This window comes from Coturnix japonica, chromosome 7 (assembly GCF_001577835.2).
Source record: "Coturnix japonica isolate 7356 chromosome 7, Coturnix japonica 2.1, whole genome shotgun sequence".
NCBI lineage: Eukaryota > Metazoa > Chordata > Aves > Galliformes > Phasianidae > Coturnix > Coturnix japonica.
This window is the reverse complement of record NC_029522.1, coordinates 5334033-5361759: the sequence shown is the minus strand read 5'-3', so window position 1 is coordinate 5361759 and position 27727 is coordinate 5334033. Positions and strand designations below refer to the sequence as shown.

The 27727-nt window shown below is 37.7% G+C and overlaps 1 protein-coding gene across 1 annotated transcript in view; it reads left to right on the top strand.

Annotated features, from left to right (window-relative positions):
- ITGAV (integrin subunit alpha V) overlaps positions 1 to 27727 on the top strand; it is a 40777-nt gene that overhangs the window by 2312 nt on the left and 10738 nt on the right. Inside the window, exons 2-18 of the mRNA XM_015867881.2 lie at positions 1058 to 1185; positions 12632 to 12723; positions 13212 to 13326; positions 14558 to 14619; positions 16232 to 16277; positions 17595 to 17720; positions 18997 to 19041; positions 19213 to 19256; positions 19339 to 19395; positions 20023 to 20075; positions 20511 to 20713; positions 23091 to 23282; positions 23436 to 23481; positions 24080 to 24181; positions 25445 to 25503; positions 26044 to 26198; positions 27228 to 27365. Coding sequence (XP_015723367.1) covers positions 1058 to 1185; positions 12632 to 12723; positions 13212 to 13326; positions 14558 to 14619; positions 16232 to 16277; positions 17595 to 17720; positions 18997 to 19041; positions 19213 to 19256; positions 19339 to 19395; positions 20023 to 20075; positions 20511 to 20713; positions 23091 to 23282; positions 23436 to 23481; positions 24080 to 24181; positions 25445 to 25503; positions 26044 to 26198; positions 27228 to 27365 — 1663 coding nt within the window. The remainder of the gene's footprint in view (positions 1 to 1057; positions 1186 to 12631; positions 12724 to 13211; positions 13327 to 14557; positions 14620 to 16231; positions 16278 to 17594; positions 17721 to 18996; positions 19042 to 19212; positions 19257 to 19338; positions 19396 to 20022; positions 20076 to 20510; positions 20714 to 23090; positions 23283 to 23435; positions 23482 to 24079; positions 24182 to 25444; positions 25504 to 26043; positions 26199 to 27227; positions 27366 to 27727) is intronic.

The window sequence follows — 27727 nt, the reverse complement described above, 5'->3', positions numbered from 1 at the left end:
TCTTGTATGAAGGAGAAAAAAACAAAGATCTGAACAACAATGAAGTCTGGAGGATAAACATCACAGCCAGAACAAGTCTGTGAAGTTAGGATCCATATTCTAGGGGAATTACTCTTCAACCTGCTTATTTGGCTATGCCTGTTTCAAAACCAGCTGCCTTATCTGATATGAGGTAGCGGTGCTTGTGAATGGGAGACTTTTCTCTTTAACACAGCAGAGCAGATTCTGGTAGAAGGAAGCATTTAGTTCTACATCATGGCTTCTTTTGGATGTCACTGCCTGTGCTTCATGAGGACTTCCTCAGAAAAGTGCTGATGAGTCGTGTGTCTGAGAGCTGTGGGAGTTCCTGGAAGAAGTTAACAGCCTTGTTTGGTCTGCCTTTGTGCTCCATCTGTTCCTTAGTTTGCAGCTTCTGCATTTTACCACTTGCATGAGCCTGGTAGCATAGAAGTTCCTGCTCAGAATGGACCTCACTTACATAGGCAGGCATTTATATGGTGAAGCATTTTAATAAGTAAATGCTTATTGTGTAATGAGCTTCACTAACGCGTGGTTCTCTGGCTGACTCGCTGCTTAATGCCTTCCAAGTGTAGTAGTGCTGCTGATATGGATATATGTTGCTGAACAAGTTACAGTAAATTACTCTTACATTCAACATTAACTAGAAATGATGCCACACAATTTATTGGTTAAACTACAGAAATAAGCAACTTCTTCTTCTGTGGTGTAAACACAGGTTTATTATTATTATTTTGAAAGGGGAAGAAAGGGGTGTAAGAGGTGTTCATCTTACTTAAATATCATCTCAAGTAAGTCAGAATACGTCATTCTTTGTCTTGTTTCATGTCTTAAGTCAAAAAGGGTTTACCCACTTTTGCTTACAGAAAGGAGGCAGCCAAGCCCAGTATCGATTCCTCTGATACCTCAAGTAGTTTTAGCTTTAACCTTAACACAGGGGCCTTATCCATTCATATCTCTGACCTGTTAGAATGTCAATAAGAGCTGTGTCTGTGCCTGAAGAAATATAAGGAATCTTATATTCTTCTTTTTGCTCCAGGATATTTCTCCTGGTGGGAGCTCCAAAAGCCAACACCTCCCAGCACAACGTGGTAGAAGGGGGCCAGGTGCTGCAATGTAACTGGAATTCCAACAGGAACTGCCAGCCCATCATCTTTGACCCCACAGGTAATGTGCCGTTTGCTGCAGGGGAGGGGACTCTGCCATGATCCTGGGGTGTTGCAGGAGGGATTCTTGCTCACATGGTGCTTCCTGATGGTTGATTTGGATGCATCAGTTTTTGGACTAACAAGAAATCAAGACTTGGCCTCTCTATGTCATTGTTGTTGTTTTTCTTGTCTCTTGGGAAGCACTGTTATATTTGGTATGTGTTGAAAGCCAAATTGAGTGTACCTGCTGCTTCTTTTAGTATTATTATTATTATTATTTTATTCTTTTAACCTGATGGTTTATTATGTTTTTGTCTGTAATGTCTAGCACACTTAAAGCATTTAACAATCTAATTTCTGATAAACACTGAGGGACATGAGATGCCTTTTAAGAACATGGCATGTGGGGATTGGTGTGATCCTTATTTCATAGCAGAGTAGGTCGCGTATGAGGAAATATTCAGAGGCTTAATCTGAAACTGGGGATATAAACTTTAAACCATGGGGGGAAAAAACAATGCGTTTTCTTTATTTTCTTCTTGGATGTAGCTTTGTAATGTATTACATTCCTGATAGGACTTCTCAGGATGCTTCAGGTCAGAGGCATTGCTTACCTGTCTCTGAAGTGTATCAGAGCTGAGCAGCAGCAATGCCGACATAAAACATCTCGCTCAGCCTTCATGCTCTAGTACACACGGTGATTTCCACAAGCTGTGGCAGGTCATGTGAGAATGTGCTGTGAGTGCTTTTCTGCTTGTGCTGGTCAGTGCTGTACTGGGATTTCCTCAGCCTGTTTCAGGCCAGTGGAAAAAGCTGTGTGTGTCCTGGGAATGCCTAAGAAAGATCTGTGTGGTATGAAGGAGGAAACACCTGTGCTTTCAAGTCTGGTAGGGTACAATTCATTTCAGCCTATGCTGCTGACTTGTCAGTCTACAGGTCCTCTATAAATCAGGTACAAATATACTGAGGAGGCTTTTCACTCAGTCCCAGAGTTGAGATATAACACAGAATGCTGCTGGTATTCAGTTCTTAGGTGTTTTTGTTTGTATTTCTGATAACTGGCATGTTATCAACTTATTGCTCGTTCAAAAGTACAACCACAAGTGATGCTCGTAATGATGCACACAAGACCCGTGTTGGTATCTATCCACAGCAGCCTACAGAAGCCTTTTGTTCAGACTACTTAAGTATACTTTTAAAGTATTTTTAAGCATAATCTCAATGTCTGTAGGTAATATTTTCCAGTTATATAACAGCTGAAGAACATCTTGCAGAGGAAGTTGTGTCTCTGTTAGGTTCCAGGTGCGTCTTGAGAACTGCTTTGGGCTCATCTTTACAGCAGGCACAGTAGTTCGAAACAAAGTCCTCACTGCTTTGTTTGGTGTCTGTGCTTAAGATATGTATTATTGAACAAACAAGCAGCATTTTGCTAGTAATCTGCCATTTAAGTAATGGATGTGTTAATCATTTGTGTTTTAACATTAGGACTAGCAGGTCTTTGTGGCTTAAGAGAATTTATGTCAGGCATGTTTTAACTCAATCCAGCTTTGTGTCAGTGAAGTGGGAAATAATGCATTTGTCGATTATTCTCTGGGTGAAAAGGGCTATTGTGTGTCAGTGTAATAAAATAATCAATGCTCTGAAACAAAATAAATTGTCCTTTTCTTTGTCTGTAACACAATGGTTGATTCCCTACATTAGAATGACCAAATCTTACGCCAGAGCAGTGCAGTCCCCCACTCCTGCTTGTCCCTACCTTACTGCATTGCACCAGGAATCAGAGGAGACTTACGATGCTCCCTCCTCACAGGAGAAGTAGCTGATGATGTGACCATTGATGTGCAGTGCTAATGGGAAGGGTTTTTTTTATAGACAGCTAAATGCAGTCTCTGCAAGAATTCAGGCTCATCTATCACTCCTTCAACATTTGCTGTTGTGGTTTATAATTGCGGAGGCACTGCCTAGCTCTGGAAAGACAAAGCAGATCTATTTTAGATTATTTAGCTGTTTTGTTAATAGGGAAAGTAGCATGCCTTCTGTATAATTCATTAGCTGGGTTTCTTCAGAATTCTCTAATTGCTTACAGTTGGTGACAAACCTACTCTTTGTAAACTATACGGGCATTTGTATACATGGCTTTCTCTGCGTCTCTGTCCTCTTGTCTGTGGCTGACAAGGTCTGCGCAATGTCTGGCATGATCAGAATTGTCTGCTTTAAGGCACAGTCATGCTTGTGCCTCCTGGCTCCTGTGCCAGATGGCACAGGCAGCATGGCCAGGCCGAGTCACCGCATCACACGCGCAGCATGAGTGAAGAGGCCGTGTCCCCGTGCTGTGAGTGCAGCACAGCAATGAGCAAGTCTTATTCCAAGTGAGGTTTACTATGTTCACTGACCTTCTGGTTTTATTACAGGTAGGGTACAACAGAGGTAATGCAAGGGAGGCACCTCTTATTTTTTTCCCCCCTCATTTTCTTTTCCTCATAAACTCATAACATATTAATATTTGTACATTATTAATGATTACCTCAAGCTGTGATTCCTTTTCTGCATTTGTGCAGAGGCCACACTGAGCTCATCAGTGCCTTAATAGAAACAGGTTTTATTTTCTGTCACTTGCTTTTGGCTTAAATATAATTATTAGCAGTTCAATCACTTAAAGCTGTTGCATTGTATATAGCTGTAGCAAGAAGGTACTGCCTCTTAGATACTGATTTTTGAAGGAGTTATTCAAGTGCTTATTTCCTATTCGCCATATTGGTCGCTCACCCTCAGCTCCTCTGGAGAAGTGGTATAAGTAGTTGAACTGATGCTTAAATCCTTGCTTGTATAGCCTTGCTTTTTTTCCTCTCTCCTGTGTTTAACTCCTGCTCTTTTAGGGGAGGTAACTGGGGACCTCACAAGATGAGCCTATTCATGGAGCTCTCCTATCTTTCATGCTGAAGATACGTGAATATACACATATTCATGTATATATGGAAGTTTTTATCTGAATATGTAACATAAAATTTATCGTTGAAATATATATTACAATTTTTAAGCTGCTAGCCAGAAATTGTTGTTCTTTTGCCGTTCCTATACAAGCTGTTTTCTCACCTAAAGAATCAATAGAATTGTGTGTGGGAGGGAGGTTCTCCCTTTGCCTTCATGAACTAGGACTCCCTGCGCGGTGGGAGAATGTTTTACACGTGTGCCTGTGTGCGTGCATGTCTGTGTGCACATTGCACTAATTACTTTTGACATTCTGGTATACATGGTGGCTTTGGAAGGCAAAATGTTTACATCGCACATTAACACTTCCCAAATGTAAAGATGCTTCGCTGTGGGGCTTCTGAGAGTTTTAGCACTGACATCAGTTGGCTTTGATTTAGTGTCGTTATGACTATGTGAAAATTGCATAACAAATGTGTTGTAGAACATGCCCCCAGATTCGAGGTACATATGGCTGTGCTGCATGTGTTTTTTTGTGTGTAGCCAGAATGATAGAATACCTTTTTAATCCCTTCAAAAGGGCTTTAAAATATCATTGGGCAAACATTTCAGACAGGCTTTTTTTAACACTTTGAAGTAAAATTAAGAAGAGTCCAACCACTCAGGAAAGCTTCCCTGCATGCACGACTTTGTTCCTCTGCTGCATAAGTAACATATCAATCCGTGCCTGTGTCTCTAACCGGTTATCCTGCTGCTAGAAACAGACCTTGCTAAAAGTGTCAAACAAGAACTGAACTTTATTGTGTTGTTCCTGTTTATCTTGCTGATTCAGTGACTAAACACTCCACTGTCACTAAACTGAAGTTCCTTGTCATTATGTTCTTCTGTGTTTTGACTTCTTACTGCATTTGCCACAGCTTCACCACAAACTGAATTGAATTGTTATGTAAAATAATTGGGATTTGTTTTCCTTCTGTTTGAGTAGACTTCCAAGAGCTTCAGAGTGTAGGCAGGTATATTTCTTCAGAATGAGAAGCTGGTAGAAACTCACATGAAAGCACATAATTCCAAGTTGCCACAGTGCTGTGTAACGAATGATGTTATCAAATCATTTTCTTTGCAAGGTGTTATATATTTTGTTTACAAATTACCAAGTATCTCAAACTTTAAGGACTCATTGAGAAAATGTTTGTCTTCATTTGAACCTGGCTTAAAATGGGACACCTACTTCTACAGGTTCCCTCTGCATTTTTGTTCTGACAAATCATAAAGTTTTGCAGTGATCCATGTAAGCAGTTGGAGTTAATCAAACTGTACACGTGTGAGCAATATGCTTACACATTAATGTAAATATGCTCACAAATCAATGTAAACCAAATGAGTTTCTGAAGTACTTCTTATCCAAAAGGAAACAGTCTTCCTCATGACTTGATTGTACTTTCCATCTTTTGGCCTATCTATATCAATCAAGAATATTGGGAACTGAGTTGGTAGAAGCAGGACTTCTTCAATTTCAATAGTCCCATGACTTTGAATAAATTACTAATGAAATATTTTTATGCTGTTAAGTTTTGAGTCAGAGCTGTAACTGGAAGATGCTCTGGCTCCAGAACAGGATGCTTGGAAGTGCAGCTTGTTATGGCAGCATTTAAAAAAAAAAAAAAAAAAAAAAGAAAAAGAAAAGCAGTGTTCAGACACTTTCAAGAGTTTCAGCACATAGATTGATCTGATGAGATGCAGAATGCAGACAGTTCTACACACTGTTACAAGGGAAAATATGCTCATCAAACAACTTTGAACTTCTGTGCTAATGAGCTGCAGATTTCTTGAACAGATTTTCTTTTTAGCACACACAGCACTGGCTGTTTGGATAAGTGCTTTGTTGTGCTCCTGTGATATGCTTGGTGTAACAGATTGATGCAAGGCTAAATTATCATTCATTCTTTCGGTGAAAAGCTTTTCTTATTGTTGTGATAGATCTCAAAACTCAAGGTTAGGATGTCTCACAGAAATGACTAAGTGCTAAAAATGAAGATCATCTCCAGTGCTGAAGTCGTATTCAATTCTGTGCATTGTGCTCTTGCTCCTTTGGGGAAGCTACTGCCTGCATACAGGTTTGCCGCTTGGCCAGTTGTTTTGTTCTTCTCCACACCTTCCCATGTTTTTCACATGTCAGAGTTATTTCAAATGAATGACAGAGTCTTTAATTGTTTTTGGATTAAATTCTCTGAAGTGTGTTTGTGTAGATCAGTGCTGAAAGGTGGGGAAAAAGCTTTTGAAAAGGAAAATACTAATAAAAACTCCCCCTCTTTTTCGTTATGTTCCCAACTTGTGGGTTTTTTTAATTCTCGTTTAGTTTCTCTCCGTTCCCAAGTGGGTGATTGTAGACAATAGGAGTCTTTGTGTGGAAGCTTAAACCACCAGTTTGGCATAGCTGTATCTATCTGTGACCTATTTAGTTTGAAGTGGATATTGTAACTTGCTTGTGCAGCTTTATCCTGTAGCACAGCACAGTGTAAGATCTGCTGATGTTGGGAAGTTATGACTTGCGTGGGTGTTGTGAGCTTGTATTTTAAGGCTCTGATGATCTGCACAATTGAGTCAGTTATTCATAACAGCTTCATTTCCACCTGTGGAATGAGTGGGAAAGAATAAAGAACTGGGGGATAGGTCAGTATTTTGTGGGAATAGCGTGCCTTTGCTATTACTTTTAATCTGTAGGAGATTGGTTTATTAGGATTAAGGTGCACTTTGTGTGGGTATTTCCCTATTGATTTAGTCAACAGCAAACCAATAAGTCTTGTGAAGACTATTCATTCTTTGTTGTGGAATGAATCAATTTTATCTCATTGAATCTATGATTACCTCAATCTCATTGAAGTTCAGTTGTTATCCTTATCATGTGCTGGGATGACTAAAGTCAGCCTTGGGCTTTTGGTACCCCTCTGAATACAAAAGAGGGAGGTAGAATGTATAAAACCTCCTCCACTTGTTATTACAGCTGAGGGTGGAAAAATGCTCATGCTTTCATGATTAGGTAGGCTCCTAAAGGAATGCTGTTGGCTCTGTTTGAGTAGCTGGATCCCAACTGCATGACAAGCTGGAAAAAAAGGCTCTTAGTTATATTAGGCAAAGGATAAGATCCAGTTGTTCCAGCTCCGCCCAGAGAAAGAGACAGGATTTGTAGGAGAGGGAAGGGGAGTAAGTGGGAATCTTTGTTCCTCTCTATTCTGAGCCAGTATCAAAGCATTGTTGCTAAACCGTGGTGAGTCATCAGCTGCCTCACGGCACTGGGGCTTTCAGGTGAAGGTAAACTTGGACTTGCTCCTTCTTGCCTGTAACTGAGGTTGAAATCTCTGAGGTTTTAAATGGCAGCTAGTTTTCTGCTGTGTCAAATTCTGGCTTATGGTAACAGTGCTCTGGTATATTTCATAGGGTTGTTTTGCTTCTGCCTACCTTCATTGTGTTTCCCTTTACCTAGAACTGGCTACGTGATTGACTTTGGCTTTGTTACAGAGAGGTTTATTTTGACAGAAATATGGTGAATTGGGTGGCCATTTAAGATTTACAGCTTAGTGTTTATAGCATGCTGATACTGAGCCAGGCTTCTTCAGTTCACTGCCTCTTGTCTCACGGTTGTCTCAGTTCAGTCTGGTACTCCAGATCAAAGCTAAATGGATGAGTACAGTTCTCTCTTTATCATACAAAAATCAGACAGGTTACAGACAGCTCCTGTCATTTCATGTTTTTCTATAACGGATCGTATTTGCACTGGGAAAAAGAAGGCAGCAGCTTCCGCAATCAGGTAGCCAAAAGAAAATCAGTGCAGAAAAAGCTTTTGATCTTATTATTTTTATTTGAAGGATGACCAAGACTTTTTTTCCCCCTTCAATATTATTTCTAGTTAACATCCCTCTACTTCGATTTTCACAAATCCTAATTCTATGTGATGAAATGGTATATTTTTTTTATCTTATGTAGTCTAGTGAAGTGATGATCCTCTGGTCCAGGAGCACCGATGTGGGGAGTTTTCACACTCTTCTGGCCTTAACAATTTGTGGCCTTAACAACCGCATCACCCCCCATAAGAAAGAATGTTGTGAGGCCAAGTACTGTTGGCTTGCCACGTCAGCCTTTTTTCCATAATGAAAAAGATATGTGAAATCATCATATGATGTTTACTACAATGGGAAGGAGCAAAGGGGAAAACCACAGCATAAGTTGTCTTCTCAGATACGACCCTACAGTCCAATGACACAATCCTGGAAGTAAAGTCCCATCTAGGAGAAGTCCCCAGAAAGACTGTATTTTAATCTGGAAAATAGCATTTGTAGAACAACTCTGAATTAAAAAAAAATAAAAGTCCAAATCTAATTTGCATTATTTGGCATATTTGCTTGAATGCCTGTTTACACTGTACAGCAGTGGTGTGAAGGCACTTAAAAGACATTGTTCAGACAGTCCAGAGGAAATAAAAAATAGGAGTAAAATATCAGTGGCTATGACAACTGTCACAGTAGTAAAGGCAACTATGTTATGTGAAAAGACTCGTTTGGGTTTATAAATCCCTGTATGTCTAAATCCTGTCTATATTAGTTTGCTTTGTTTAAAGTAGCTGCTGTTTTTAAACAATTAGAGGGGGAGTTTTTTTTCCTTCCTCTTATTTATCCCCTCTCTCCTCCTCACTGATAACTTATGCAATGATAAAACAATAACAAAACCAGGCCCTTGAATTCTATGAAAACTCAAACAAAGTCAATCTCAATGTCAGTTTGTTTCACAGAAGAGTTAATATACCTTATTTAACCTTGATTTGCTCCAATGAAGGTTCACGTGTTTTTTATGTTTGTTTTTCCCAGTCAAGAACAGAAACCCACATGGCTTCTTATTTAAAGCAAGGGGTTTTTTGATGGCAAAGTGTTTTCCAGGTTTCCTCTTAAGATCATTATTTCCTTGGGAGAACTAAAGCTGAGGGAAAGAATCATAATCTCTTTCTGTGTTTTTTCATCCTATGGGGAATTTTGAAGGGAGGTGGGTGGACAAATAAAACCAACTTTTCCTCTGGAATGGAGAGTAGGGGCCTGAATTTTAATGTTTACAATGCATGTGTTAAGTCTATGCCTCCAAATTATTTTTCACTTGATTTAGTTTTCTGTGTTCTAACAAACTTTGCTGAGCGTATGTGAAACTGTTGATCACAGCCTGAACCTCTGATTAACCATCTGAGGCAAGCAACGGGGTCAGCTTAGGGAGCACAGGTGAAGGTAATACAGATGTGCTCCCTGAAGGGGTAGAGCTTGACTTCACCTCTCCTAGATCCCACTTACGGGCTGACCACTGATAAGGTAGCATCTCTTTTTGGAGATAGCTCCTTTGTGGAGTTTTTGTGGCGATCCTCAACATTCGTGAGCATCCATCTCAACACTGAGTTTCAACATTGGTGAGTCTTCTCTTATATACCCGCTGGCTATACATTCACTTTGCATCACTACGGGGGTATATGTTTGTATCACTATGGCTATACATTTGTATCACTATGGGTATAAGCTGTGTCACAGCCAGTCCACAGCTGAAAGCAACCCCCTTTTGGAAAGGACACCTTTACCTAGCGAAGCACCCAATGCAGGATAGACTCATTCTGAGACAGATTCTTAAGGCAGATGTTTTGTCTCATGTGTGTGAGCACTGGCATTGACTAAGGTGTCTGGTGGAGCAGCTTCTACTGTACATGCTGTGGATTCTTTTTTGTGTTAAGTATATGAATTTCCAGTTTTTTCTTTAAGCTTTCAGACATTACGTTGCTGGGTTGTGGAGCACTGACATGTGAAAGGTAATTAACTTGGGGTTGTGCCAGCTTCTGACTATATCTCAAAGCCTTGTTGCTTACCTTTCAGTTTTATTTTGATAACAGTTTTCTAATGTTATCTTTAATGTTGAGCAGAATTATTGAGCTTTTTCAATGTTGTAGAAAAAAATGATGTTGTCCCCGAAAGCCTGAAGAGGAAGATCTATTTATTGCTGCCATCATAGATGTTGCCTTTTCTTTGGTGTGGGTAGCACAGGAGCTTCTGTAGCTCAGGAGTACAATGGGAAAAGGCCGAGAGCTGTTGTTCTGGCAGCGTGTGCTGGGTGAACAATTGTTTCCCCTCTTTCTAGTGCAATCACTTGAGCCTGTGGACAGCTGGCACCGCTAAGAAATAATCTGTCTTTTTTTATCACCTCATTCTTTCTCAGCTGATGCGTTCAACTGAAACTTGAGGCAAATTATTTCCTTTATGCCTACAATAAAATCAGCTTGCTGATAATGTTCTATAGCTGCTTAACTGCTATGCTGACAAGACCATTCCTTCTACTTATTGTCTAGTGGTTGAAGCTTATGTTGGAAGTCTCCAGATCCTCCATATGTTCTATAAGATTTAGGATAGGGTTTTGCTTTACAGTCTAAAATTGTTATATTACTTTCCATTGTAGTCATAAATAGGTAGTGGTGCTTAAATACCCAAGAGCAGAGAGACATAAAATTCCACACGGTAACAATTCCTGACAAGGTTTATATTCCTTAAAGCATACTGCTTTGTTTGGCAAGTAAAGCTGAGAGGTGGCTTTGATTTTGAGAGTAGCTGGACAAACAGAGGGTAGAAACCAAATCTCTCTTTAGAATGTGTAACCTTGGGTGTGGTGTTAGAATGAGAATAAATTGAGTTTAAACCTGTAGCGCTGCCAGAAAGGATTTAGGTCCCAGCCCTGGCCCTGTATCCTTGCTCTCTCCCCAGGAGGTCAGCACTGCCTCCTTCCCCTTGAAGTTAGCAGGGTTTGGCCCTGATCTAGCTGTTTGTGGGTTTTTTGTTTTTTTTGTTTTTGTTTTTTTTTCCCCTATAGGGTACCTTCTGTCTATGTGACCAGTGGGGAATAGGGCTATGACAAAGGTTGGCAGCAGGAACGTATGGATAGCATCACATGGAAACTTCTACTCCTTCTGAGGGCATCTGCATCTGAAACTGTCTCAAACACATGACTGCATCCTTTAGCAAAACTGTCTGTATTTTTTCATGAGTTAAAGGCAAATAAGGGAAAGATATAGCAAAAAAGGGACTTTCTGTGTGTCCTCAAGACATTCCCTATTTGAAATTAATTTGTGCAGTCCTTATTTAGGTGTTATTTTTTTTTCTTTTTTTGTGAGGAGGTGACATGCTGACCTTCAAACTATGTTTCTTCCCGAGTGTTGTGTGACAGTATGCGGTGTACATTCATTTATGCAGATATGGTTAATCATCAGACCCTCCCTGTTTAAAACACCTATTAAGTAAGAAAGTGAATGAGTATATGGCAGAAGGAAGTTTTCTCTCTCTCTCTCTCTCTCTCTCTCTCTTTTTTTTTTTTCCCCTTCATTTTCTCTTTACCTTTGAAAGTAGGAGAAAAAGAACAAAACATATCACAATAGTTCTCTGTGATGTTGTGTGCTTGGCCTTGACTTCTGCATTATTCTTTTATTAGAGCAAAATCAGAGTAGTCCAGGTCTTTGCTTGTTTTGGCTGATCGAAAATAAGAACTGCTTTTACTGTACTTTTCATGGGATTTTCCTAATGGAAGTGACACAGCCTCTCGAGACAAAGCACGCCTTAGGAGATGTCTGACTTGAAAGGAAGTTGTGATTCAAGTGGTCACAGGTCTTGAGCACCAGAACTGCTGATTTATAACAAGGTTGGGTTTGTGGTTTCCCTCCAGTCTGTGGAAGTGATGTAGGGCTGCTGAACTCTTGGACTCTTTGGTTTTAGACACTGCAAACCAGCAATTTAAGCAATGTTTAAAGAAATAATTATAATAATTCAGAGTGTTACATTCATTTTCTCATGAGGCTGGTGAAGTTTCTACTTCTCCATTGAAAGCACGTGAGAAATATGAAATGTTTTGAAGACTTCTTAGAACAGTGTAAAATACCACTCAATATGTTGCGTTTACCAGACTTCATCATCAAAGAGGGCAAAATGAAATTATTCCTCTGTATGAGTAAATTCTTACCCTTTTTTTATTACTGTCTGCCGTCACAACTTGAAAGAATGCTGATTGCTGTGCTTGGCATGCTGCATTCACAGAATAGGAATGTTAATGCTCACTAGAATAGTAGATGAATTTCTGTCTTGACTGCAGGCAATGGCAAAATTTGCCTGACTTGATCAGGGTAATTATTCTTCTAGAAGCACTTTCTTAACTTAGCTTTGGCACTGATTCTTGACCAGTGCTGTAATCTGACTCGAAAATGAAATATCTGAAGTATGAGATATTTACTGTGTTCCTGTCAAAGATGCTGTAAACGTTGCGTGCTTACAACACTAAAAATAGCTTAATTTTGCCAGGAATGTAAAAATAAGTATCAATAAATCACTTTTAAAGCTTATTTCACTGAAAGAGTGACGTCTTCCAGTGTTACTGCTGTCTGCTTTTTTTCTGGGTGTGGCATAACAACTGACTAGAATGCTTTTACTTTTTACTGTAACAGTTTACCATGAAATTATGCTTCTTTATCATTTTCTTTGCAGGCAACAGAGATTTTGCTCCCAATGATCCACTGGAATTTAAGTCTCATCAGTGGTTTGGAGCGTCTGTGAGATCCAAAAACGATAAAATTCTGGTAAGCTTGTGTTGCTTTTCAGATGGTTCAGTACTGCTGTATTGTAGTAGAAAAGACATGGAAAGATCTGGATAATTCTGAATCAGCTAATCACCTTGGTTTGTGTTTACCACAATTAGCTTTTTTGCAGTTTTGAACTGGTCATAAACTAAGGTTGTGGCAATTGTATCTGGCTTTGAGAAAAGTAGTAGTATTCATATTCTGAAGTCAGAATGCGATAAAAATTCTTGAAGAACTCCTTACAAATGCTGCTTTAAGAAAGTATTTCTAAAGGTTTTGCTGTAGGTCAGCAATATGAAAGGTTATGCTGTAGGTTAACAATATGAATACTTATACCCAAATGATATCTCCACTAACCCATCGTGCATCTGTCAAAATTTGCTTGGTTTCTAGAAAGCTGTAATTCTGTGCTATTAGTCCTCCTAGTCCACACCTCCCAGTGTTTCCGAGAGGACTTGGTTTTCTCACTGTAGTATCTTCTTCTTTAGGCTTGTGCCCCATTGTATCACTGGAGAACTGAAACAAAACAAGAGCGAGAGCCTGTGGGAACTTGTTACCTGCGGGATGGATCTAAATCTGTGGAATATGCACCCTGCAGGTCAAGTAAGTGTAGAGCAATTTGTTGCATTTATGTTAGGAATTGTTCTTCGTATGTTCTTTGTTAATCTGAAGCAAGAGCTTTTACAGGTATTTCCCCATTTCATATACACCATTATTGCTGTTTAAAACAAATTAAGCTAGATCCAGACACCTGTGTTCTCCTCCAACTGATACTCAGGGTCCAGACTTAGTTTTCTCTACTACAGGCCAGAGAGAAATCTTTGATCCAAATATAATTCAAACTTGAAGATGCCAGACTTTTTATTGACCACTTCAGTAGTAATGGCTCTTGCACTGAATCGAAGTCCTTCTTTTCTCCTTCTCTTGAGATGTGTGTGTTGCTCTGTAGCCAGTGCAGTAAGCAGAAGTTGTATTAATATTTGTGATTATGCTCTTCACAGCTGTCTGAGTAGCATAACATTAGAATGACACATGTGGCACTTGAAGACCAAATCTAGACATCTCTGAAGGTTAATTATTTTTGTAGCATGAAGAAAAAACTCATTTGCACAAGACTGTGCAGAGGAAGCTTCTGATTTTCATGAACGAGTATATATTTGATGATGCAGTTTTAATTACATTCATTGTTCAATTCTGAGCCTTACCCTCCAAATGCTTTGAACCATAACTGTGTAGATGAATTGGTACACAGTTTCAAAGCTTATAAGCTCTTTTTCCTGTTTTCTTTTTTTGGTTGGTTGGTTTGTTTGTTTGTTTTGAATATGCAAGCCAGTAGGTTGAGTAATTGTATTAAGTTTTGTTGCAGTTTTTATTTTTTTTCCAAGTCACTGGTGAGCAGCTGGATTGAAATCCATTGTGGTCTAACAAAGGCATTAAATAAGAATGTATGAACGTGAGTTAGTCACACTCCTAGGTTCATATCTCCCCCCATTTCTGTTATGCAGCTAAATGGTCATAAGATTAAGCTAGGCGTGGATGAGTCTCAATACATGGGGATTTTTTCAACCAGATGTGTGCTAGTTCTTTTAAGGCAATACTTCAAATATTCTATGGTTATTTACATAGCAGATTTTTTTTTCCTTAAAAGAAGCAAACTTTCTTACATATTTTCCACGATTTCTTGAATTAAACTAGCAACCTTTCTTCCTGATAATTTAAGATTAACCAAGTTTAATTAAGTTAAATTAAGATTAATTAATTTAAGACTAAACTAAGATTTTTCTTTTTTTTTTTTTTTTTTTTTTTTTCCCCCCCTTTTCTATCTATTCCTTAGCCACTATTGATGCAGATGGGCAAGGATTCTGTCAAGGTGGATTTAGTATTGACTTTACAAAGGTATGTGATTGTTACTTAGTTCCTGTTAGTCAGCAGACACTTCCAGTTTAACTACCGCTGTGATTAAGTCTGTCTGCAAGCACAGACGTTATGAAACTTCATGTAAACCACCATTCCTGGGCAGGAAGGGGAGAGAAAGAAAACAATGAACTCCTTGTAAACTAAGAACAATCCGTTTAAACCATTCCAGTAGCATAAATATGTTTCTCCCTACACCTTCACAACAGTACACTTAGCACTTCTAAGTGTACTTTTGACATGACTTCTAGGAGTCATGTCAAAAATAAACAACCCAGTTTTCCAGTCTCATACTATAAGGCCCTGCTGCAGCAGTACTCAGGTAAATGCAGTTATACGCTTTTTTACTGGAAGGACTAGTGCACGGCTAATGCTACTTGTTGAGGAAAAGTAAATTACTGCAGAAGGGAACCGGTAGACAGTGCTCTTAGAGTGGAGTTTTGTCTCAGTGACTAGGAGAAATGGGCTTCCTTTTGTTGCTGTTTTTCTTATATTTTTTTTCTATGGTGTAATATCTCTATATTTTAATTAGCAATAATTTCTCAAGTCCACTCACAATAGAACTGTGCGTCAATCTCAGAACTATCTACAGTTATATTTTTATCATCATGGTTTTATCAGTTAAGTTGTTTAGTATTATCTCGGCCTGTTAATACCCATTTGTGATGTGGTCATCTGCTGGGTTTTTCACACCTTACAACTGTGTAGTATCCCTTTGTACTTTGCCTGAGCACACCCTTGTTATTCCACAGACTGTGGAAAGAGTAATACTGGCCCAGAAGTGTTTCTGTTATTTGGCCTGTGTCCTTCAGGACTACTGTGCAGACTCTAGCCATTTTTAAAACAAATGCTGGGCTCCAGTCCACCTCCCTAGCTGAGTTGGCAAGACTGGTATCTCCAAATCTCTGACCTAGTTTGCTCTGAGTGGTGAATATTGGAGTTTTTTGAGTAGAATGAGAATAAGTGGCTTAGTTAGGTGGTGAAGCAAATGACTCAATTGAGTGAAGTACTTAGGGAACTAATTCCCAGCACTGAGATAGCTAATATGGTTCAAGTTGCATGAAATGATTTGTGGATTGCAGTTCTACAAAGGATTATGGATTGAGGGAATTACATCATAGGTTTTCTGAATTGTGTTTTTCTAACAAAAAGTAATAGAAAGAGGAGGGGGAGAAGATGAGTCTAGTTTTGTGTACTGGCCAGAAACTGTATTATTGGTTTTCAGCAGTCTTTATACTCTATCCTACGTGTATTTCTGTTCCCTTTTGTGGATATAAAGTTCTACTACAGCAAAAAGCTAAGTTATGCTGTTAATTTTAGATGGATGATATAATGAAGCAAGTAACTGATGTTGTGGTTTACCTTAGTTTTCTACAGTACATACATTCTTTATTAGGATTAATCAATTGCTCCTTCAAAAAATCTAAGGGGGGGAGGGGGCAGTCTAGCTACTGTTTATTTACACATGGTTTATTTACAGTTTATTTTCATGTGGTTATTTGGATCCCATGAATATGGGATATGTTCATTCAGTCTTAAGAATTAATTTGTTTGAATATTATTCCCCCCTCCCTCTTTCCCCCCCCCCCACAAGGGAGACAGAGTCTTGCTTGGAGGACCTGGCAGTTTTTACTGGCAAGGTAAGATACACTGTTGAAGTTACAGAATAGGATGACCTTTTTAATTTTCTCTGTATCCACCCTCCTGCAACTGCTGTCCAAGTCTTTGTCAGTAAGACAGCTAACAGAAACTGTTTACTGACTTCGTTCAAAATAATTCCGGAGTTATCAAGGCAACAGATTGAAGCTGAAATAATAACTGATTAGATGAATTTTGTCTTTTAAATAGCTGTGTGGTAACTTTAAGTATTTTTTAATGGGATCACGTAAGTAGTGTTCCCAGGAGAAGCATTCTTTGGTTTTTTGCTGCTTTTTTTAAAATTTATAGGTTTTGGTTTTTTCCTCACACAAATATCAAGCATGCATTTTCCACGAGTAATGTACTTTACGAAGAACTATTGTTATTTTCCCTTGAAGGCAAAGATATAATGTATTTATTTGCAATAGTCTGTTTGCACTGTGGTACGAGTCATAACTGCGGTGATTTGTTTCCAGGGAACACCACCTATGTGTTTTGTTTATGTGGGCTTCAGTGAGCACTTGTTTGCAGGTTCATACGGTGTTTACCTATAGCCCTCAGTTCAGAAGATGGTTGTTAGAATCAGAACAGAATTTCCACCATCTGTTTCTTTTATTTTAATGTACATAACAGCATTTATTAAAAACTTTTTGTGTAATGCCAGGCTATGTGTAGACTTGGCATCACAGGAGGCTTTTTTCTAGATCTGTGTTATAAAGTCCAAACAAAATGAAATGATTGACATTCAGCTGCAGACAGAATATAGATTATGTTCCTATATTCACCTTATTGCTTTCTGGCCAAGCTGCTAATTCATCTGTTAAAACTATTTAATCTCTTCTGTTAATATGAAATGACAATCTCAGCTCTGAATAGATGATAGCAATAGTGTACTTGTATAAACTGTTTTTTTCCCCCCACTTTCAGAGGTGAAGGAAGAGGAGTTGTCCCTGCACTGCATGCATACCTGGGGAATGTGTATATGAAGTCAGTGCTCTCCTGGAACAAAATGTTTTGCAATATAGTGTAATTTTAAACTCCAAGAAAGCGATGTGATCAAGTCACCATCTAGTGGCTAGTGAAATGAGAACAGGAGGAAGGCAGTAAAGCACTAGCTTGTTAGTAGCATAGCAGTAAACAACTGTAGTAAGCTAAATTCTCCTATCTAGTGCTGCTGCTGTTGTCTAGTGCTGCTATCTAGTGTTGGCTGTTCTCTGATTAGTATTAAGGAAGAGCTATTGCTTCATAAGCATCGCATAAATTTGTCTTGTTTACTCAGGGTGTGCACATGTGTTTTAAGCCGTTTTCTTTGTTTTTAGGCCAACTCATTTCTGATCGAGTGACTGAGATTGTGGCTAAATATGACTCCAAAGTCTACAGTACAAAATATGATGACCAGTTAGCAACCCGACCTGCTAGTGCTGCTTTTGATGACAGCTACTTGGGTATGTAACTGGAATGGGAAGTAAAACTTGTTGTTCTTAAATAGAAAACCTCTTGTGCTATTTGTGTTTTTTCTATTCAAGTATAGACCACGGTTTTAATTTAAAATTTGGCAGTCAGAAAAAGAGCTGAAAATGCTGTAATTCATATTTGAAAGAAGCTTAGTTATCTTGCTATTATCTTGACTCAGAAACCAGCTGATGACAAAGTGAATCGGTCTATTTCCATTTGTTTTGGTGCCCTGTAACTTAGGCCTCAGATAACTTATCAGGGATGATCTTTACCTGACAAGTTACTTACATAGCTGTTTATTTTACAAAAGCAGTTGTTTCTAAATAGCATACCAAAACAAAAATAAATTGGGATAGAATCATGTTTGGAAAGAAAGCTAAGTAAAAGATAGCTTTTGACAAGTAAAAAGTTATCATTAAGCTTTATGCATGCCTAACTGGGTTTAGAAAAATAGGCAGGTTGCATATGGACGTTGTCTAGGCACTGGTTCTAAAATACCCAGTTAATGTTAGAACGCTCATCTTCCTTGTATGTAATTTCTTTCGATAACTATTTCAGGTATGTAGATTAAGTTTTCCTAGAATAGGAGTAACCATATGGAAAACTGCAGTATCTAGGGTTCGTGCTTTTTCTTGCTCATTAAGTTTTAAGCTTGTTTTAGCTTTCAACCAACTATTGCTTGTGTCTGCAGTCATTATGGGTTTAGTGATGAGCAAGCCCCCATCTTTTTTTGGTTCCTTCAAACAATCTCTGTAAATCCATTTATATTCTTAATGCATTTGCAGAGAGAAAGGGATTAAAATTGATGTTCTTGTTTTTGCATGCAGAAGTGACTATAATTTACATACTAGATAGTAAGGAGGAAAGTTATCGCAATGCAGAAAAATTCATTATGCTTCTAATAAAGATCGGCACGGATGTATGTAGATGGGTGTGTCATCGCACAATCTCCAGTTGCAAATGGCCAGCTGTTTGTGTAATCTCTGGGTTACCTGTTACAAAATATCTTAGTTGGAGAGGAGATCAGTATTGGCAAATACGCTGTTTTTCTGTGAATAACATTGCTAGTACTTTTTCTCTGAATCTGAACTGAACCAGCAACTCATAGCGTGGTAGGTGGAGAATAAAGAATGTGACATTCAAAGAGAAGCTTTGTGTTAATCAGAGTGGTATTTAAAGTCTCTTAAGGTCTTTGCATTTAAAGTAAAATGGCACAGTTACGTGGCTGAAGTCTCCCTTTTTTTTTTTTTTTTTTCTTTTAATCAGGTTATTCTGTGGCTGTCGGAGACTTCAGTGGTGATGGCATAGAGGGTAAGATTCTTCTTTCTGTTAAAAAAAATATATAGTGATACACCGGGCAAAACTTGGGAAAAAGGGGTGTAGAACAAATGATATAATGCAAAGGAATGAGCTACCCTGTTTAAGTGAAGACATTATGCTTTGGAACTGGATGTTATATGGGTGTCTTGTTTTGTATTGCAGATTTTGTGTCAGGAGTCCCAAGAGCAGCAAGAACTCTAGGCATGGTAGGATGCTTTTAATATTTATGTAGCAAATGAGAAGATTAAATTTGTTGCTTTCCCATAATGTGTATTTTCTTACATGCAGGTGTCTATCTACAATGGCAAAAACATGTCTTCCATGTACAACTTCACTGGAGAGCAGGTATGTGTGGAAGATGACGAGGAGGCTCTTTTTAATATGAAGTGTTGATAAACAATTTTGAGTACTGGATTATGTAAAACTTACTGTGTGATTAGCTTCAGTGCCAAAAAATGTTTATAAAGTTTGTAGGAATCCTAAGTTCTGCCTGTTCCTGTTTTATGGTACCATTCCTGTTTTATGGAATGGGCTCCCCAGGAGAGTGGTGGAGTCACTGTCTCGAGTTATTCAAGGAAAGGGTAGATGTGGCACTTAGGCACCTGGTTTAGTAGGCATGATGGTGACAGGCTGATGTTTGGATTAGATGATCTTTGCCTTTTCCAGACTTAATTGTTCCATGATTCTTAGACACTTAATGATACTTAGGAAAACAGTCGTATTTGGATAGAGCAAACGCTGTTTACTGCGGTAACTGAGAAAGACTACTGGATCATGAAAGGCAGAATGGGGAAGGTAACTGATAGGTTTACCTTCTAACGGTCCAAAAGAGAAATAAATAATGAGAATTTTTTTTTTTTTCATTGTATATCATAATCCCCCTAATATTGCTTCTAAAAAGCTTTGCACAAACTTTCTTGTGTGTTTATATCATAACAGCTCAGAAATTCATTTTGTATTTTGTTTTTCTAGATGGCTGCCTATTTTGGCTATTCAGTGGCTGCCACAGATATCAATGGGGATGAGTAAGTGGGCTCTTTCTTTTCTCCCCCTTCCACCCTAGAGTTTCTATAAATACAAAAAAGCTTTTATTTAATAAACAAAAAAGAACAGAAAAAACAACATACAATATACATTTTTGTCTCATTAAACTGTATGCATACAATAAACTTTTTCACTAGACTTAAACATTTTATAAAATGTAGATTTATTTTTATAATCTCAAAGAAAATAAAGAAAGCAACCATGTGTTTTCTAATGCTTTAAATGGATTAAGTTGTTTTGTTAGTTGTATGGCTTTCTTTGCCATAAATATTTGCTTTCTGATGCAATTCAAAGATAAGTAACTTTATTGTTAACATTGGCTTGAGTGCTATACTATTCCTGCTAGTAGATGCTTGAGAGAATGAAACGGGATTTTCATGCTGTTATTAAAAGACCCTTATCCTTTTTTGGTTCAGTTACACAGATTTGTTTATTGGAGCCCCCCTTTTTATGGATAGAAGTTCTGATGGTAAACTTCAAGAGGTCGGCCAGGTTTCCATTTGTCTGCAAAGAGCCTCTGGAGGGTTTCGGATCACGAAGCTGAACGGTTTTGAGATATTTGCAAGATTTGGCAGTGCTATTGCACCTCTGGGTGATCTAGACCAGGATGGCTTTAATGGTAGGATGTCTTTTTTTGTTTGTTTGTTTTTTATTGTTCTGATTGTTTGTTTGTTTTACCATAATTTTAAGTTTATAGATTAAATATAGACAACATAAATTTGAATTCTGCAAACATTAAGTATTCCAACCATGAGTGAATGTTGGACGCTAAGGTCTAGACTCCTTTCGATGCTTGTATGCTACTCCCAAGAATGCTAACAGGAGTTACATGTATGCATCGAGCAGAGACTATACCATTTAAACTACAGCATGGATTATTTTAGTTGTTATGCTGGTAGCATATTTCTTTCTAGGTGACAAGTACGGTAGGCATTTTGGTTAAGTATCTTACTCTCCTCTGTAATTTGTTAGGACATCCTCTATACAATTGACCTGTTTCCATTGCTTAAAACCAACCTTCCTCTCCAGAAACATGCAGATGACCAGGAACTTTGTTTCTAAGACTTGGTTAGATGTATTTTAATAGATAAGATTTTCCTGAGGAAAATCTAGATTTAAAAATATGTATATAATTAAAAAAAATTAATTGAAAGCTCTGTTGAAAATGTTTAGTGTGAACTACAGCCAACTGTACCAAGAGCTGGGTTTTCTGAGCAAGTATTTGGATGGAAACTGATGCATCCATAAGTGTGGAATCCCAAGCCTTTGGCCAGTGCTTCTTGCAACTTTCACTTGGGAACGGACAACAAACAAACAGCCTATAGACACAATTTTGGTCAGAGACTCTTACAAATTGTAGGAGAACACATTACACAAATAAATATTAATGTTTTAGGTTTTTACTTTCTGATGGCAATTATTTTCTCAAAGATCAATAATGATGTGGGGCTATTATTTTTAATTCACTGGTAGCTCCAGTTTGTTTTTTTTTTTTTAATGAAATCACTGGCATTTGTTCTTAATTGTCTTTTGTTTTGTTATCTTAGAAATATCTCGTTCTATCTGTTAAATATACTCTGAAACCTTGTAAGAAATGCAGATGAGTGGTATCTATAAAGCGGTATAATCTATTTCAGTGACTTATCTATGGAATAATATTAAGGGGATAATTAAGTTAGCCATTAATTAATAAAAAATTAATTTTTGGGACACCTACGAATATGTTAAATCCAGAATCTTTTTGCATTGTTCAAGTTAAGTACCACATGTACAGCAGCTCAAAATACTTTATGCAATTTAATACAGTGAAGTTCATATTTTGATTTCTTTTAGTCATTAGTGGTATCTAGAGTTAGTGTCAAGTTGCAACATGGCTGCATCTATTCATGGAAGACATTGGAAAGGTTACAGCTGGGAGCCAATAATCTGTTGGCTTGATTAGATGATCCAGACCATGTTTTTATTCCATCATATTTCAGTCTGTAATACGTATACGTAAGAAAAATTGTAGCAAAAATCTTTCTTGTTATAAGTGTAATAATGAAGTCGTTAATAGATCTGCTTTATTTATTTGTTGTCCCATTTAATTTTGGGAGTGCTAATTAAAATAGTTTTCATCCCAGTATGGTTTCAGATTGAAATTTCTTTTGTTTGTGTGAAGTTTTTGAAGATGAGCATTAAAATACAAAGTGGTACATTTGAGTGTTTGTTCTCTTATGAAACATTTTCAAAATTAAGAGGAGGCTGGAAATCATATAATGACTTGGTCTGTGTTTCCTTAAGTGTTTAACCACTTGCATGTTAATACACAAAGCAAGGCATGTTAGACACAAGCAAGTCTTTGAACCTATTGGGGAAACATTGATTGTTGATCATCAGTTCACTTCCAACTCCAACAGCTTCCAGAAGTATTATTTCCTGTAGAGTGTGATTAGAGTCTGATTATCATTTAATACTGCTTATTGTTCACCGTCAAGTGCTCACTTAATGAGATAATTCAGTTACAGCAATTACATTTTCTCCATAAAGTAAATTGCCAAGCCCTGATCACGCTAGACTGGAATTCAATATTTAACATTGATTTAGGCTGATTTCAGAATCTTCCACAGCTCTTAAAATGTCACACCCTTTGGAAGAACTTGAGTGTGTTAATGAAATGGACAAATAGTTCCACTCAGTTTTTTTATTTGTTTCCAGCAGTGAATAATTCTGGGTGTTAAATAGACTTAAAACTATCCTGAATCCATATGATCCATCTGTGAGTTAGTGAAACACTTAAGTAATTGCAGAAGCATTCCTTTCTCTCTCCATGCCCAAATACAAGGTTGTTATATGTTCTTGCTAAGTTTCTAGCATATCTTAGCGTACAATTTAAAAACAAAAAGGTATGAATGTTTTTCAAGACTTGTTTTGTTTCTATTGACATAGATGAAACTTAAAACATCAGAAATTATAGATCAACATCAGCACAAATAATGGGGTTTTCTGGTTTACAGATATTGCGGTAGCTGCACCATACGGTGGAGAGGACAAGAGAGGACTTGTCTACATCTACAATGGAAGAGCAATGGGTTTGAATGAAGTCCCATCTCAGATTCTGGAAGGGCAGTGGGCTGCTCGTACTATGCCACCCAGCTTCGGGTACTCGCTGAAAGGAGCCACAGATGTGGACAGAAATGGATATCCAGGTCCTTGGCTCTAAATGTCACTTTAAATTAATAGCAGCCCTACCTCTAACAAACAGCCTATTTTTTTTTAAAAAAAAAAAGTAAAAGAAAGAGGGAAAAAAAAAAGTGTGTTATATCTTCTTTCTTTCCTTTTTTCTTTTCTTTTTTTCTCAGACTTGATTGTTGGAGCTTTTGGTGTTGACACAGCTGTATTGTATAGGTATGTATTACTCTATGCTTTTACAAAAGTAAATGAAGAAGGAATGCTCACTGGCGTTTGTTACAAAAGAAAGCAAGATTATTCAAGTCTAAAATTCTGCCATTATGTCTTAGAGACTTCTGGGGATAAGAGGAGGAAAAGTTTATACTGCTGTTTTTTACTGGAGGAATTTGTAATCTGCAGTTTATTTTTTATCCTTTTTTAGCATATCTGTTGCTAAGAGAAAATCTAAAATTGTCTTTAATGCTTTCTGATTAACAGTTTTCTGGATTCTGGTACACAGCTTGCTGCTAGCTGCTATGCTGTGCAGTTCCAATATTCTCAACCAGATTTGTTCTTTTGGGGGAGCCTGTAGCGAAGTTACCTTATTTGTTTATGTTGAAAATAGGAAGTACTTTTCCTTAACACAACTGTCCCTGTCACAACTCTGATGGTAGTAAAAGACTGCAGAGAAGCTTTTTCATAAATCAACTCCAAGATTATATGTTACTCTTGCACTTTCATTCATTATTTTACAAGCGTGTATTTTGCAGTGTAGTGGGAAGGGCGTTGTATACCATGGTGCTGAGTGATGTTCCAAAGCATGTCTTCATTGTAGGGCCAGACCAGTTATTAGAGTGAATGCTGCCCTGATAGTTAATCCAACCATTCTAAACCCAGAAAACAAAGCCTGTTCGCTGTCGGATGTTAAAGTCTCGTGGTAAGTAGGATATCCCTGTTTTCCTTTGAATAGAAGAAACTTTTCAACTTTTATTTTCATAAACCTGGACTTTTGAAAGGATTCACCAAGTCTAATAAAGATGCTTAACAAAAATTAAAAAATCACAGATTTTTCTCAAAGAACAGGCAATACCAAATAAGAGTCTTTGACAACAGTGGAGTGAGACAGACTGCCTTCAATAGATTCTATGCTGCCTGCTCATATAAATTGTTGTTGTGTAGATTGTGAATTGTATGTGTTGAATAGAGTAAGATCTTTCCAACATGGTAATGGATTACAGGGTTTATGAAAGGAACTCGGAAAATGGTCTGTTGTATAAACTATTTTTGGTTCAACTGTAGTATCTTGTTTCTATGTTATTATCTGAACCAACTTTGTATTTCTAGTGCTAACTTACAAACTCAGAGCATCAGTTCCCTTAAGATTTTAGGATGAAGAACCCACCTTGTTTTTCAGTAATAAACACTATGCTACTCAGGTAACGATTGCTATATAAAGCAAAACTCACAGAATTGTAGGGTGTAGAATGGACCTCTGCAGATCATTCCCTCTGCTAGAGCAGGTTCCCAAGAGTAGGTAGCACAAGAAAGCATCCAGGCAGGTTCTGAGCATCTCTAGAGAAGGGAGGCCCTGCAGCCTCTAAGGGTAGCTTGATTCAGTATTCCCGTTGTTCCAAAATAAAGAAGTTCTTCTTCATGTTCATATAGAACTTCTTGTGTTTCAGCTAGTGCCTGTGGCTCCTTGTCTTGTCAATAGGCACCACCTAAAAGAGCCCAGGCCCACCTGCTTTGCACTCACTCAACACCCTTCTCTTCTCCAGCATGAATAGCCCCAGGTCACTCAACTTTTTCTTGTATGGGAGATGCTCCAGGCCCTTAATCTTTTTGTGGCCCTCTGCTGGACTCTCCCTAGAATATCTCTTTCTTGAACTGGGGAGTGCTGAGCTAGACACAGTACTCCAGATTCTGCCTCACCAGGGCAGAGTAAAGGGGGAGGACTGCTTTCTTTAACTTGCTGGCCATGCTCCTTTTCATGCACCCCGAGTTCTGCATTGCTTTTTTTTTGCTGTCTGTTCATCAATAGATTGCAATTTCTTCTCTGCTAGTAGAAATCAGGGCTTGGGATTGTACTGGAGCCTAACAAGAGAAGACCTCTGAACTGATAAAAACAGTAAGGAGTTTTTAAAGAAAACAAAGGGGAGGGTAATGTGTGAAAATAATTCTTTCTTTTCTTCCAAAACAGCTTCAAAGTGAAGTTCTGCTTAAAAGCAGATGGCAAAGGAAAGCTCCCTAATTTGCTCAGTAAGTTTTATTACGCATTTTTGTACAGTCCTTTTTTATCCTGCTTGCAGACACGAATACTAGTCATAACTCTTTTTCATTATAACTTAATTTTGCCAGTTCAGTATCTATATAGATCTATGAGATCTTCTTCAGTAGGGTTTAGTGTTGGGTTTTTTCATCTTTATTTATTTTCTTTTACTTGTGTCAGTTAAGATCAGCGTGGTTTTTAGGATGATTGGGACTTGAAGCATGTGTGTCACCATTTTGTGGATTTATCATTGCTCAAACAGTAATATAGTTTCTGTTTTGAAAGAACAGAGCTCGATTTTTGGATGACTGTGGCACTTCCTAGTTGTTGTACTGAGAATGATGTACTAACAGATTTTATATGTAGATAAGAGTTTTACAGTTTCCAAGTATTAAATATCTATTACTGTATTTATAACATTACATGTTATTTAAAAGTTAAAATCAGCTTTTAAACTCATTTCTGATGCAAATCTGCTTTGTGTTTAATTAGGTAAAGTATTGCTAATCCAAATGATTTGTATTGGACAGATTTCCAAGTGGAGCTGCTGTTGGATAAACTGAAGCAAAAAGGAGCTATAAGGAGAGCTCTCTTTCTCCACAGCAAACAGCCTAGCCACTCCAAGAACATGACTATTACTAAGGGAGGCAAAATGAATTGTGAAGAACTTGATGCTTTCCTGAGGGTGAGCATCTATTTATATTTTAGGGAAATCAATATTGGAGTCATGTAATACCTAATGGATGAATCTAGTACTATTAAACTGGTCTAACTTTCCTGGGTTAATGTTGCTGCCAGAGGATGAAGATGAGTAATATTTTGATTAAGATCCTCACCACTAAATGGGCTGGAGATTGCATTACAAACCCTTGAATGCACCACTTGGACAAGTCACCTAGTCCCAAAATTAGTCATAATTTACAACAAACTTTAAACTCAATAAGAAGGCCTAGTGCTTCTACATTGGAGGTAAGAGACATAAATAACAGATTTTCAACCAAAACAAACCCCAAATAATCAAATCAGAGGAGATAGAAATAGCTGAAATGCTCTGTTTGCTTTTTATCAATCGCTACAAATGTAGACAAGTGTCCACAAATACAATGTCTGGCTGAGGAGAAGAAACTGTGGCTGAAAAAACATTATCATATTGAAGTTAACAATTATGATTGTATGAGATGACCTCGAATTGAACACAAAAATAATTGAAAACTGTCAGGAGAAGAGCTTTTAATAGACTTCTGTCCATAGAAGATAGTTCTGAAGTAAGGTCCTGTAATGAACTCGACAATGATTTGAAATGAATTGTGTGAAAGCCAGTACATCCATTGTAATTTAATATTTTCAGCAAGTCTGAAGATGAGTATCTATGAAAGATTTTAGAAGCCTACAGAATTTATTGTTATAGGAAGGAGCAGAATTGTTCAGACTCAAAGGCTTCTTGATACGGAAGTTCTACGACTTAATCCTTCTGTATTCTCTTATTTTACATTTGTAAATCATGCTTTATAAAACCAGAATTGTGTTTAGTGAAAGTTGACAATGCATGCTCTTTGAGAAGAGGCTTTTTTGTTTGAAAAGAGCTCAGATATTCGAATGCTGTTTTGGCCTCCTAGTTTCTACTACCATTTGATCAATTTATAAAAACACTAGAGAAATTTAGGTTTTATTTATGTGTTCTAATTTTATTTTATTTTATTTTTTTTTTCCTTAGGATGAATCTGAATTTAGAGACAAATTAACTCCCATTACAATTTTTATGGAATATCGTCTTGATTACAAAACAGCTGCAGATGCAACAGGATTGCATCCTATCCTCAACCAGTTCACTCCTGCTAATATGAGCAGACAGGTATATTTCTTACAAAATCTGTGATGACAGAACATAGAACATGCTTTGAGCTTTCAACACATATGTTGAACTTAGCACTTCTCAAAAACTGTGATATAGAAACATGTATCTAGGCCTTAGCCTTCAAGTTATGGAACTTTAGAATGGACCTGAATGCTTTTTTTAAATGTCTTTTTTTTCTGTCTCTCTGTGACATATTTATATATATAACATAATTATTTTACTTATATATATGTATTTCCCTAGTACTGGACTTCTTTTTATTTGTACAGTGTAACATTTTTCTGGAGAAAAGAATGTATTAGTACTGAAGATGTTATCCTTGAACAATTGGAGTGTCTCTACAGATCTCTTGACGACTT